The sequence below is a fragment of the Miniopterus schreibersii genome, assembly GCF_964146895.1.
Source record: "Miniopterus schreibersii genome assembly, chromosome: 6".
NCBI lineage: Eukaryota > Metazoa > Chordata > Mammalia > Chiroptera > Miniopteridae > Miniopterus > Miniopterus schreibersii.
This window is the reverse complement of record NC_138107.1, coordinates 5,540,457-5,554,344: the sequence shown is the minus strand read 5'-3', so window position 1 is coordinate 5,554,344 and position 13,888 is coordinate 5,540,457. Positions and strand designations below refer to the sequence as shown.

The 13,888-nt window shown below is 55.2% G+C and overlaps 1 protein-coding gene across 20 annotated transcripts in view; it reads right to left on the bottom strand.

The window, feature by feature from the left end:
- Positions 1-13,888, bottom strand: part of SYNGAP1 (synaptic Ras GTPase activating protein 1) — a 31,433-nt gene that overhangs the window by 7,046 nt on the left and 10,499 nt on the right. For 12 of the 20 annotated variants that reach the window (XR_013999077.1, XR_013999078.1, XR_013999079.1 and 9 more), the window contains exons 4-16: positions 12,066-12,157; positions 11,563-11,684; positions 9,746-9,899; positions 9,448-9,546; positions 7,191-7,817; positions 6,909-7,053; positions 6,540-6,684; positions 4,857-5,267; positions 4,537-4,738; positions 4,156-4,334; positions 3,444-3,485; positions 2,004-3,078; positions 1,453-1,626 (exon numbers count right to left, since the gene is read on the bottom strand). Coding sequence is in view for 15 of the 20 variants with exons in the window: in XM_081141095.1 (XP_080997221.1) it covers positions 1,453-1,626; positions 2,004-3,078; positions 3,444-3,485; positions 4,156-4,334; positions 4,537-4,738; positions 4,857-5,267; positions 6,540-6,684; positions 6,909-7,053; positions 7,191-7,817; positions 9,448-9,546; positions 9,746-9,899; positions 11,563-11,684; positions 12,066-12,157 (3,467 nt within the window). In the remaining 5 variants the exon portion in view is untranslated. Of the gene's footprint in view, positions 1-1,452; positions 1,627-2,003; positions 3,079-3,443; positions 3,486-4,155; positions 4,335-4,536; positions 4,739-4,856; positions 5,268-6,539; positions 6,685-6,908; positions 7,054-7,190; positions 7,818-9,447; positions 9,547-9,745; positions 9,900-11,562; positions 11,685-12,065; positions 12,158-12,250; positions 13,808-13,888 lie in introns of those variants that run through there. The other 8 variants (XM_081141096.1, XM_081141100.1, XM_081141106.1 and 5 more) reach the window with 5 other exon arrangements.

Here is a 13,888-nt window from a genome sequence, read left to right as displayed (position 1 = left end):
TGGAGCTGAAGATCCCTTACAATGAAGCATGATCAGACTCCCACACCCTGAGAGATACATTCATGTCTTCACATGTGCACCTGGAAACCAGAGGACCCACCCAGGAACCCAGACAGACTCGGACACAACCTGAATAACTGTACCCAGAAATGAAAGTGACTCCTCAGCCCTAACCCAGGCCACAGAGCACATGGGGGAGACCAGGAAGGAGAGACATCGACTGGGGAGAGGAAAGGCTCCACTTGGAGACAGATGGTCTGGCTTCAGGTGAGTCCAGGCTGAGGAGCTATGAATGCCTCTGTTGATGATAACCCTGGGATTCCGAGGCTGGAAGGGCTCAGAAGAGTCATTTTATCTGTCCTATTGGCTCTAAAGTCTGAAGCTGTGCTATCCAATACAGGAGCTACTAACCACATGCGACTATTTAAAATTAAATAAAAATGAAAAATTAAGTTCCCCAATTGTACCAGCCACATGCGGCCAATGGCCACCATACTGAACAGTGGAGATCGTGGACCATTTCCATCACTGTAGGAAGTTCTACTAAAAGGTACTAGTCTAGAGCCTTCCTCAATGAAGATTCCTCATCTGAACCACGAAACAGAAAACTGCTGAGGGACTATCTTCTCATTCTCTGAAGAGCATACACACATAACCAGCCCCACCCCAGGGGTCAAGGAGAGGTGCTGATTCGCACCAGTAGGGTGTAATTCTCTCGGGAGCTTATGAACCAAGTCCATCTAAATCAGTCCCAACATTTTCCTGTGCTCAAATATCAATTCTCCCAAGAAACCTCTACTCCCCTAGTTGGAGCCATACAGTCTCTATATATAACCTAATCCTGCAGCCTGGCTCTTCTTCAGGGTTCTTGGAGCAATGGCTTCACCAAGGAACTTCCCGCTGTTATCTGTGTGCCCCAGAGCTCCTGCTGCCTTTTGCTCTGGGCCACCACCAGCTGAGAGCCTGGATGGTCTTTCCACACCACTTTACAACAACCCTCTGTCCCCTATGCCCACGGGGCGGTGACTGGGTAAAGTGAACATCGCTTATAGTACACACCACTTTATGACACCAACCCTCTGCCCCCGCCCAACTCATCAGCTCACACTGCTAGTAAAGGAACTTTCCTTTTCCCGCGCAGTCACAGCAGCCAGGGCTTATGTTTGCCCTAGGGAAGAACACGGAGGGAAGCCTACTATAGAACATGCTTCTGCCCAGACAGCCTATGATGTATATAACCCACAAAATAAAATTGGAAGTGAATTTTCAACAGACTGATTGTATCTGGTCTCCCCTAACAGACTGAAGGCTTCTCAAGACAGGGGCCCAGGTCTTTTTCTTTTCTTCCCACCATGACTACCTGAGCCTGGATGTTTCCCTTGGCACTGACAAGAGGCCTTCCCTGCAGGTAAAGGGAAGGACAAGGCCTTGGGGCTGGTAGGGCCGGCATACCCTGTCCAGCCGGCTTTCATCCATCGATTTAGAGTATTCCTTGAGCTTGTACTCTTCCCGCTCGATATGGGCACTCTCGATGTCAGCCGACAGGTGAGGCATATTGGAGACCCAGGCCACCGTCCGCTCAGAGGCTGGCATTGTGGGGTTCAGAGTGGATGGCGTCTGAGAATGCTGGGACAGGGCAAGGTGGGGGCAAATAGAGAGAGAAAAGGTGGGAGAAGGCAGGGTGCATTTAGAGTGAGCACCGCCAAAAAATGTTCCCAATCCCGTTCCCCTGCTCTAGCTCTGGCCGCCTGGTGAATGCCTAGCAAGTTATTTAACGTCTCTCCCCTCTAAATGTGAGCTCCACAAGGGCAGGGACTTCTGTCTGCTGTTCACTGCCAAATCTACAGTGCCTAGAAGAAGCACATGGCACATAGCAGGCACTCTACACACATTTGTTTAATGAGTAGAAGGTGAGAAATTATAACTTCAGACCACAAACTCTAATCTACCTCTACCTCCCCAACCCCTTCTTTCCTCCCTGCCTTCCTCCCAGCCTCACCTACCTGCTTGGTGATGGAGGGCTTGAGCCCCCCACCCCCTCCGCCACCGCTGCCCCCGCTGCCCCCAATGCTGCCCTCCTTGCTGAGGCTCTGTTGCCGTGGACGGGCAGGGCCGTAACTCGGCTCTGGCGACTGCAATAGATTCCCGCTGGATGGCCGGGGTTTCTGGGCAGCACTGACTGTCAACTGCTGAGACTTGCCCCTCTGCAATGGAGGTGGCTGGCCCCCGCCACCCCCGCCACTGCCCCCTCCGCCGCTCCCACCTCCAGGCCCTGAGGGGGCAGGCCTCTGGGGACCAATGGTGATCTGGGGAGGGGACAGCATGTGCTGCAGGTTGTCCTGTAGTGAGAGCTGCCGACGAGTGAAGTCAGTACCAGAGGGTCCAAACTCATCACTGTAGCTGTGACTGTGAAGGATGGAAGCGGCAGGGGGTTTGGGGACCCCTGAGGAGAGGTCCTCACTCTTGCTATAGCCATGGAATGGGGCAAAGGTGTCCCCTGGGGGCTCTCCACCTCGGTGGTGGTGATGGTGGTGATGGTGGTGATGGGAAGAGGGCGGACCGTGGCCACCACCACCCCCATGGCCCCCTGGGGGACCTGGTCCATCAGCAGCCATGTGGAAGAGAGGGTTCTGGAAGGAGAGGGGGATGCGCAGTTGCTGGGCAGGGACACCGTCCGTAGTGACACCCATCTGGCTGAGGCGCATGCCAGCCGCTGTGATGGATGAGCCACTCCCCTGGGAGAGGCGTCCAGCAGGTGCAGGCCGCAGTCCCAAGGCGGCAGTCAGGGAGGCCTGGCTTGAGTGCAGCAGGTCCCCGACAGCTGCCAGGTTGGATACACTGCTGCTGTTGAGGCGGCCACCTGGCCCATCGCCCTGCAGATCCAGCATGGAGACACTCTTGTTGACACTCAGCATCTTCTGCTCCGGCTCTGTGATGTCCGAGCTGCTTGTGCAGTATGCTGGCGAGGAGCGGGCCAGGGGTGGCCGGCTTACATAGAACAGGTCTTTCCCCCCGCCAGGGGGTGGTGGGGGTGGCTTTTCCTTGGTTGGGGAGGGGAGGCGAGCCATGTCCATAGAGCTGTTGGAAGGGAAGGGGCACACAAGCAGGAGGTAAGGCCAAGCTACTGGCAACTGAGCCTCTGTGGTCTGGCACAGGCCTTGAGGTGAAAAGTGGGACCCTCGGGGAAGGGCTGAGAGCTGGCAGTGACAGCTCTGGACAGGGCAGGCTGGGAGGATGGGAAAAGGAAAGGACAAGGTCCCTTCAGGAAGGAAGGGAGGCCTAGAGGAAGGCAGATGCGGGCAGCAAGTGGAGGGATGAGGGGCACGTCTGGGCAGATACGGAGGAGATGAGGGTGCATGGAGGAGGAGAGGAAGGTGGAGGCCACTGGAGTGGGAGAGGGGAGGAGACAGGAGAGGAGGGAGGGGGAGGGGAGAGCCCCTCACCTGTTGAGGCCTCGCGCCATGAAGGACTGAAGGTCGATGGAGCTGGAGAGAGATGGAAAGAGGGGCAGGCACCGACAGAGGAGAGAGGCAGGCAGAGGCAGGGACAAATGGAAGGAGAGGCAGGAATAATGGAATGGATGTGGTGTCATGGAGGGAGAGACAGGCACAGGAATAAGCAGGGCGGTCATCAAAACGAAGAGCAGCAGCCGAGGCGAGCGCCACCCTAGGACGGCTGCGGTGGCTCGGGGGGCCTGACAGGGTGCGTGTGTCACTTCTCTAGCTGGGTCATGGCGAGGTCTGAGGGGTTTTGGTGGGGCCTGGGGCCGTGCTTATTTCCAATGAGTACAGAGATATTTTGAATGTTTGGATACCATGTGGCTGATCCAACATGTTCTGGCTGAACCTCAGCTCAGGCACGGGCATGGGTGGGCAGGGGGACAAAGCAAGTCAGACTGGCAGTGGGACTCCCTGGGCTTAAAGCTCGAGCTGGAGCCCGAGGAGCCCCTGCACTTTCTGGGGCTCCACGTTTCTTGCTCCATCTCACTTTAAGGGGCTCTCACAGCCTAGCTACTGACTGTGCCTGTCTCCTCACCACTTTCTCTGACACCTGCTTTTTTCCTTTCAAGCCCTACAGGGTGGAGCCCAATGAACTGTACTGGAAGCAGAATGGTAGGGGACCCAGGGCGCAGGTATGGGGTCGCATAGGACTCACCTGTTGAGGTCCCGCATCATGTAGCCCTGCATCTCGGCCGATGGGCCCCGCAGCACCACGGGCTGAGGCCGGGGCCGCTCACTCTGGCGGCTTGGCTGCCTTTGGATATTGGGGTTCCTCAGAGCTGTGCTGATGTCATTGAGGAGCCGGGGCAGTGGGCCCAGCTTCAGGAGGGCTTCCTGGAAGGGTAAGGCTGTTACCTGGGGGCTAAGTGCCCAGCTCTACAAGGGCCTCAGAGGGGTGGAGGGTAGCTGAGCTGGGGGAGTGGTGGTGATGCATCTGGGAACAGGCAGGGGAGAAAATTCTGTGCAGGGGGTGGTCTCTCAGGTTACAGGAGCCTCTGGAGACAACTGGGGATGGGGCAGAGGGGCATTTGCTGACCTTGCTGAGCTGGGGCAGCACCTCCCAGAGCAGGGCATGCAGTGTGGAAAGCTCTCGGCCCAAGTCGATGTAACCCTCAAAGCTACTGCTGTTGGTCAGTGTGTCTAGGTTGGAGATCTCATACAGGAACTGCTGCATGGAGCCCCACTCCAGCTCCAGAAACTCATTCATGAATCCCAGAAAGTCCTCCTTTGAGGTAAACCTGGCCAAGGCATCCAGAAGGCAGAGGTCACACACAAAAGGCCTTACACAACCCATCTCAGGGTCTCTGGGGACTCAGGAGACCCTTGCTGCCCACCCCAGCCTGAACCTTCCCTCACTTGGAAAAGTTGGCCAGGTTCTGGATGACCTTGGCAATGAGGGTGAGAGTTCGTGAGGTCTGCTCATCTGGGTACTCCTGCATGAGCCCAAAGAGACTGGGAGACATGATGGCTGGGCAGAGGAAGCGCAGGAAGAGCGAGGCGCTGATCAACCTGTCTGCGATGTCCTCCCGACCCCGCTCTGCGCAGCGCAGGCGCCAGGATGCAAACACCTCCTTCAGCTCCCTCGGGAATACGCTGTGGGGAAGGGGTGGGGAGACAGAGAGAAAGAGAAAGAAAGAGAGAGACCAGGACTGAGCCCCAGAGACCCTCAGCTTCCAGGGAACATGCTGAGGGGGGTGGCAGGAGGTGAGGGTGTGGAAACAGGTGAGAGAGACAGGCAGGGAGGGATGGCAGGGGGAAGACGGGAGGCTGCTGGAAGAAGAGGGCTATGGCAGAGGGAACGGACAGATCAGGGGAGAGAAATGGAGGGGTAGAGAAGGCGAGGGGAGAGAGACACGCGGGAGAGATGGGTCGTGTGAGAGAGACAAGCAGAGAAGAAAAACAGACACCAGGGAGAGACAGAGATGGGAGAGAGATGGGGGGTCACTTGAGGTACAGGGAGCTCGGACCCCCCAACTCTTCTGAATTCCAGGGAAATGAGGCATGACCCCCAGTCCCTGGAATGGCTGAGAGCTCACTGCCCCCATCTCCCGTTCCACATTCCACTTTAATGTCCCACCAATACCTTGAACTTGGACTCTGGTAAACAGCCCACCATCACTCCCACACCTCCAACTGGCTACTCCTGACTTCCCTGGTTCTGTAAATGAGGCCACAGGTCTCCCAAACACCAGCCTGGGGTTTCTTGAGTCATCCTCACAGACATGCCCCCTCCTTCCCAATTAGCTAACAATTGCTGCTGCCCCTTTCCTCAGAGGGGCCTTCCCATAGCCCTTCTCAACTGTGCCTGCCACCACCCTGATCAGGATCTGATTTCCATGCCTGACTGGTCAACTACTAGCGCCCAACTACTCTGGACTCCATTCTCCCTGCTCCAGTCACCCCCACCCACACTTGACCCAAGGATTAATCTTCTCAATCATACTTCTTGGCACCAGCACCATTAATGACATCCCATGACCTACAGATGAATTCAAACTCCTTAACCTGGCAACCGAGGCCTTCCTGATTCTAATTCTAACCCGTGTCCAGACATCTGTCCCACCACCCTCCATTATGAGCCATGTGCTCCAATAAGCCTGTCCTAACTGCTGCCTCCTGCAAGCTCCTGTGCCTTCTCCTGAAATGTCCTCCTCCCCACCATATCCAAATATCAGAGCTTGACCCAATTTTCAAAGGCCAGCCCAGTGGGCACCTCCTCCACGAAGCTTTCCCTGCTTTATCTCAAAGCTATGCCTTCTCTGACCTTATGTTACATGGGGGGGGACCCTCACTTGGCACTTAACACATCCTACAACTGTTTCGCGGCTTCTATGTATCTAATTTGTTCCTACTCATCCCGGGGGAGTTCCTCTGAAGGTAGGGCCAAGCCTCATTCCTCTCTGCCTGCTTTTATAGCACCCAGCACAAAGCTCTGCCTGTAACTGGTCCTCAGTCCTCTTTGAGGATGGACAGATGGATGAACAGATGAACACATGGCTCCCCAACCCCGGCCCCCCAACCCAGCGTTCCCAGTCTCACCAGTGGGAGTTGACCACCTTGCACAGGGCCAACTCACAGCACATTCGAAGGTTGGCCTGGTGCTCTGCCAGGCTGGACGCCGTGCACTTGATGGGGTCCACCTCACAGTTCTCCTCAGACTCATACAGAGCACGGATAAATTCCCCTGGGGGAGCACAACGGGGGTGGTCACACTCCAAGGGCAGCAACAGAGGCTGCTGGGTAGGGGGAATCTCAGAACCAGGTGGTTGGATGCTAGCATTCAGAAACTCAGGACTTAGAGGCATTGAGCCTGAGGAAGGGTGAACTTGGGGTTTGGAGTAGCCAGGTTTAGGGCTGGGATGGACATCTGGTAGGTTTAGGAAGAGGAGACCTGAGGGTGGGCCATACCAATGGCATCCTTGAGGTATTTCTGACCAATCAGTCTCATGTACTCTTCTATGGCTTTAGTGGCGAGCGTGTTCTCGCGGAATATGAGGTGCTCCCGTTCCATGAACCGGTCTACCTCAGACATGGCCATGTCTGAAAGGAAGTCCTGGGGCCGGGGAAAATCCAAGGGTCAGCCTCTGTACGACCCAACCTCATGAAGACAGAAGTGCCCTATCCTCACTGCCCACACCCCCAAGCAAGTGCCCATTCCCAGGTCACCTTTCCCAAGGGTACAGCACTCACCTTGGCCTTGCCTGTACTCTGCAGGATGTGCACCAGTGCACTGGCTACCTCCTCCTTGCCCTTGACATTCAGGGCAGGCTCCAGTACTGCACACAGCATCCGATAATGGTTGGTGACATACTCTGCAAACTCCTTATACAGCTCCATGGGCAGGATGCTCATTGTCTGGTAACGTGCTTTCAGCCGCACAGCCGGGCAACCTCCTTTGCCCTTGCCCCCTGAACCGCCCCCCGAGCCCCCTCCCCCTCCCGAGCCCCCCATGCCCCCGGAGCCCCCACTGCCTGTCGGCAGAGTTACAGGGTACCACTGCTCTGTGAAGTGGCGCCCAGCCAGGGTGGCCACGGGCACAGTCACCAGGCCTACATAGCCTGCCTTGTCCTTCTTGCGCTTTTTGTCTGAGTCACGGTACAGATGCAGCCGAAGGGCACGGACAGCTGGCAGGTTGTTAAACTCGAAGTGCTCGCCCCAGAAGACAGTGTCCCCTGAGGCTGAGCGGGGCTTGGAGGTGGTGCGCGCATACAGCATGTCATCCAGGCAGAGCTCACAGTAGTACCGCTTCTTGGGCGGCAGCTCCCGGGCCTCTATGATCCACAGCTTCAACACATTGTCCACCCGGCGGCTGTTGTCCTGGCATGGTGGGGTGGGAATGGCCGATAAAGGGGAAGGGACAGAGAGACAGAGACATCAAAAGAGGAGATCCAGTGAGAAAGTGAGACAGAGTCTATGAGAGCAATCACAAAGCTGAAATTCATGTTTACGTGGAACCTGGCAATGGGACATTATTTGGAAAGAAGGTACTTGCAGATATAATCCTATTGAGAAGTGGTCATATAGGATTAGAGTAGGGCCTAGACCCCATGACTGGTGTCTATATGGAGAGGGAAGATGGCATGGGAATCAGATGGCAGCAGAGACTGGACAGATGCAGTTCCAATCAAGGAATGCAGAGACCATCGGTGACTACCGGAAGCTCTGAAGAGACAAGGAAGGGTTCTTTCTAGAGCTTCAGAGGGAGCAAGGCCCTGCCAACACCTTGATTTGGGATTTTTAGTCTCCTGAACTGTAAGAGAAAACAGTTCCATTGTTTCAACTGGCCCATTTGTGGTACTTTGTTACAGCAGACCTAAGAAATGGAATCAGTACTGGGGGAAAATTTAAAAGCTAAAATGATAAACCAAAAATATTAAGATAGAATTTGAAGGGAAGAACTGGGAAGTCCTTCAAAGACAATCAGAAGTTAACTTTTTAAAAATAAAAAAATTGCGCCCTGGCCGATTTGGCTCAGTGGTTAGAGTGTCAGCCCTTGGAATGCAGGGTTCTGGGTTCGATTCTGGCCAAGGGCACATACACCAGTTGCAGGGTCAATCCCCGGCCCCAGTCAGGGCGTGTATGCGAGGCAACCAATCAATGTCTCTCTCTCACATCCCCAATCCCCCCCCACTCCCTCCCTCCATCCACTCTCTCTGAAAAGCAATGGAAAAAATATTCTCATGTGAGAGTTAAAGAAATAAGTAAATAAATAATTACATAAATATAGGATGGGTGAAGCAACACAGTTAGTGTGAAAAGGGCCTGGTGGACACAGTTAACCTTCATATCATGGGGCGACTGAGGTGACGCTATACCATGAAAGGAGCATGGTGTTTGGACTGCATGAATTAGGGCATATCCAGCATCTTGGGTCTAGTTCTTTGAGGACACGGAGAAACAAGTGTTCCCCTAGAAGAAGACACCAGGCCTGTGAGCTCACTGAAAAATGGGAAACAGAAAACAGCTGATGGAACTGGGAAATATAAGTTTTGGGGAAAACAGACCTTAGAGACCAGGTAGTCCAACTCCACTCCCACCAGTTTACAGAGGGGAAACTAAGGTCTAGACTTAACTGACAGTGGTATGTGTCCCGCAGAAACCCTGCAAGCAGGGGCTGGGTGACCACCTGTCAGGGCACTGGTGAGGCATTTCTGCTTGCAAGAGAGATAGACTAGAGGACTTCTGGAGCCCCATCAACTCTGTAAGTCTATGATTTCTATAGTAGGGGAACAGATCATGAGATAGAAAGAAAGGGAAAAGAAATGAAGAACTCAGAGAAAAACAGTGGGGCACCTCATTTTCATCTGGGTCCCTCCACCTCAGTTCCCTCTTCCCCCAAGCCTCCCCTCCTTTAGCTCGCCTTTCCCCCTAGGCCCTTAGATTCCCCGTGGCCTGACCTTTGCCTTGCCCATGCTGACCTCTGCCCTGTCCCCTATACTCCTAATACCTTGTTGGGTTTCACTGCTCTCTGTAGATTCTCGATCCATTTGTCCCTTTCGGCCGCAGAACGACAGGCAAAACATTTTGTTCCTGATGATGTTGTTACCTAGAGAGGAGTGTGGAGTTGAGATGGGGCTGAGGAGGGGAGGTGACTCCTAAGGACTGCAGACTCCACCACCATCTCTTCCTCCCTGGCCTTTCTCCCAGCCCCCGAGGTTTCAGTTTCCCGACATCCCCACCTGTGCCACTTTCTTGAGGCCTCTCTATCCTCACCCTCCATCACCCCAGCACACTGGACGCAATACCTCAAAACAGAACTCCTGGCCCAGGATGGAGCTGTGCACCGGCTTGATAATGGAATCTTCATCCAGGTTGAGCTCCAAGGCCTCGGCCGCACTGCTAGGGCTCAACAAGGACTCATGAGAGTGTGACTCCTTGAAGCTCTGCATCAGCCGGGCCCTAGCAGGTGGGATCAGGAGAGAGGATCAGGGCCCCACTCTTCTTGCACACCATGGCCTGCACAATCAGTCTGGCTCCAGGATGGAGACTTGGGGAAAGGGCCTCCTGAACCCCCTTTCCCCACAGACACAGACAGACAGAAAGAACCAGCCTATCTCTGGGGAAGGACATGAGGCATGTGAGAGAAACCAGAATCCTTCAAGAAACCCCCTCACCCTCAATTCACAACTAAGGGGTTGTGAGCACTGGGACACCTAGTAATATCTCTACCCAGAAATGGACCATGGCAGAGAAAAAGACAACGAATGGGCCTGGGACATTCTCAGTGACTCCAAAGTCCAGAGCCTCAATGTAACGGAGAAAAATGGAGGTAAAGAGCTAGTGCCAAGATGTTCGTCTGGGCCTGGCACACAGCTAGTGCTTACAAACATTTAATAATTCAAAGAGTGAATGAATGAGGTAAGAGGGCAGCTTTAGCAGAATCAGGGTTTGTGGTAATCAGGCCAAGGAAACTAAGAGGGGGAAATCATAAGAAATAGGAGAAAGCTGGGCTGAAAAGTGAGGCTGAAAAGACTGAAACTGGGGCCTGGGGAAGAAAAGGAGCTAGAGAAGGAAGAAGAAAGGGGGAGGCGAAGGTATGTGCAGAAATACAGAGGACGGGAGACCGTGAGGAGGGATAACCAGAGAGATGGCCATGGGAATAGAAAGGGGCCGAGAGGGAAGGAAGTACAGGGGAGAGCAGAAGACAAAGGGGGCTGAGGAGACTTGGGGGTGGGGGCAAGCACACTGAGGAACAGGAGGGCGAGCAGTATGGAGACGGCTAGGGGGTGAAGAGTAGAGAGCAGTAGGAAAGCAGGAGGGGGAGCTCGGGTGTGGGAGCCTCCATGAAACTATTTATAGCAGCCCCGTCATTGGGCTCCATTGTCGTCAGCACCACGCTCCCCGGCCCCCCGCCCCCGCGGCCAGGAATACCATGCCCTCACCCCCTCCCCACGGCCCCAAATCCAGCTCTGGTGGCATGGGAGGGGGGCAGGGGACGGTGTGACTCACCTATCCCAACCTCCCTACCTGCCCAATCCTGGGGGTGGCCAGACACGGGGGAAAGGAAGGACAGGGTTCTTCCCGGGGAGTGACTGGGTAAGGGGGAAGCCCAAAGAGGGACCCCAAGAAGCAGACAATAGGAGCAGACTTCATCCTCACGCTTCAGTCCCTGGATTAACCCTATAGCCTCCCCTCCCTAGCCTGTACACCTGTGCCAGCCTCCCCCTGCTCTCATCCATTAGTATCTGCCAGCCCCAGCCCCACTCTAACCTTCAGCCCTTCCCTCACACCCTTCTACCTAGATCACACTGCCCTTCCCCTGCCAACCCCCACCCTTTCCCTGGATTCCCTAATGGCTCCACCACTCCCTCAGTCCCTCTGTAGAGCTCCTTCAATCCTGGGCTGGAGCCCAGTCTTCTGTGGGCTAGAAGAGTCCCTCCCCTGTTTCACCTTCATTTTCTTTCCTGTCTCTCTGCTCAACCTCTCCCTGTCCCTTACCCCATAACATGCCTCAGCCAATCTGAGGCCTTCAACCTGGGTACTCAGATAAAACCCATTCCTCGGATGTCACTGTAGAGCCCCCAGTAGCAATCAACTCATCCCTCCCGCTCCAGCCCTGTACCGGTCATGGTCAGCACTTCGAAAGCGAGGCAGGATCTGGCGAAAGCTGCTGGTCCGGTCAAGTTTGGGCTGTGACTTCGTGCGTTTGATGGAGCTTTTTAGCCTCCGGCTCAGGAAGCCTTGCTGAGGGAGCGAAATGGGGATGGGGTAGGTTGGGGCAGGGTCAGTTCTACCTGCTTGGCCCTCAGCTTAAGGTGGGATGGGGGTAAAGGGAAGTCTTTAGGGGTGAGGAAAGGGGGATAAGAATCCTGCTACCCGTTTGTCTTCCTTTGCTCCCACGGGTGCGAGCACATACACAAACACACACATATATACACACACCAGCTTGGAGAAGGTGGGAGGGCTGGTCTAAGAAGTAGGGGGGCAGAGCCAAAGAGGTGGGGAGTATCTCTCTCTCTCCCCTATCCCTCCCGTTCCTCTCCCTTTTCTCAAAATCCTGGGGCTCCAGCTGGGACTGGAGGGGGGGCCCCAGCTGAGCCACACTTGGCAGGCACCTTCACTCACCGAGGGCCGGAAGGGTGCAGCGGGGGCGGCCTCCATGCTGTACTGCTTTCCCCCTGGGACGCTCTTCCTCCTCGAGCGACCCAAGTGGTATTCTGGAGGAAAGGGCCAGAGGGAAGTTGGGGAGGGGGTCGCTGTCAGCCCCAGCACATTCACCCACCTCCCTCTGTCCCTCACTCCAGCCTCACCTACCCCCCGGAAAGCAGCAGGAAGAGCAGCGGCGGCTGAGAGGCTGGCGGCGGGAAGAAGGGGGCAAGGAACCCGAACCGGAGCCCCCCGAGGGGGAGGGGGTGGGAGGCCTTAGGCCCATGACTGGGGCTGGCAGTCAGCAGAGGGGCATGGCTGAGAGGGTCAGGAAAGCCCGAATAATAAAGGACACAGAGCCACAGAAGATAGGTCCTTGGTGCCCACCCCCCCAGGAAGAGGCTAGCTGGGGGGGGAAGTTGGGTTTAAGGTCATTGCCCATAGGCAAGCTTTCCTCTTCCCTCAGCTGGGCACATCTTCCACCTAACCCCCTCCTCCTGGAAACCCCATCTGTCTGGAGGGCCAGGGCTGCCTCCCATGACCCCCTCCCTGGACTGGAGGGGGAAGTCTTGGAAGAGACCTGTGAGGAGTGGCAAGGGAAGAAGCCTACGGACAGAAAATTCAAGGAAGGGCCAGGTAGGGGGGAGGGGAGAAGGGGCCGGTTCCACGTGCACTGCAGTGGCAGAGACTAGAAGGGAAGGAGGGGAAAGGAGAAGAGAAGAATGCAAGAGAGTGGGGAAAAAGGGCAGTGGGGGTTGGGGGACTCCCAAGTGAGAGTGGGATAAGAGGAGGGGAGGGGAATGCGGATGAAGCTTGGGACTGCCAAGAATCTAGAGGGGTGGCAGCTCGGAGGAGGAAAGCTGAGGCTCTGGTGGCAGGGAATTTAGGGGGTCGAGGGGCTAGAGGATAATGGAAGTGGGGGATGCCAAGCTCCGGTTCCAGCTCCAGAATGGCTGCCCAGGCCTGGGCTCCCCCCTCAGCCCCACAGTCACCACTGCAGCCAATGGGGGGGCAGGTGCTGCATCAGGGGCGGGGCTACCATCTCCACGGCAACGAGAAGCTACAGGCTGGAGGGGGTTGGACCGGAAGAACTGCCAGTTAACCCTCTAGATTCCAAAGCAAGGGAGGGCCACAGCTACATTTTACAGTTCGCTTCCAGAACTGCAAATTGTCCTAGAATCAGTCCCCAGGTTCCCTTTGCCTCTAAAACCCAAGTGTTAGGATGTCTGCACACAAAAATGTAGATCCCATTACACAGGAGCCCTTGTCAATCCCTCAGGAATACATGTGTAAAGCACAGAAACATACACTGAGTGATGGGGGTACATGTATATGAGAACCACAATGCAAAACTACATATGGATCTAGGTGTTTAGAAGATGTAGAAACAACTGTGAGCAGGGGGGTGCTGCCGATCCACAATCAGATGCTGATCCACAATCAGATCCACCCCCCCACACTGGTACATGCTCAGACATGTATGAGTACCATAACAGGGGAGGACATACTTGGACCCAAACACACGAGAGCTGCTGGTGTGGACGTGTGGCCCAAGTCCCACAGGCAATCATGTCGGCAGCACATTACATTTAGCCCTGAGACTCACACATGACCATGATACATTCTTGAGTACACCATGATCCCGACCACATCAAGGTATCACCGAGTCTCACAAGCACAAACATCCTTCATGCACATGAAAAGAACAACTACATCCACTCCGTCTCAGGACAACCCCTTCCCCTCCCCCAGCCCTTCCCTGACTCCAACACAGGCATCCCTGATTGCTACCAGGATAAAGA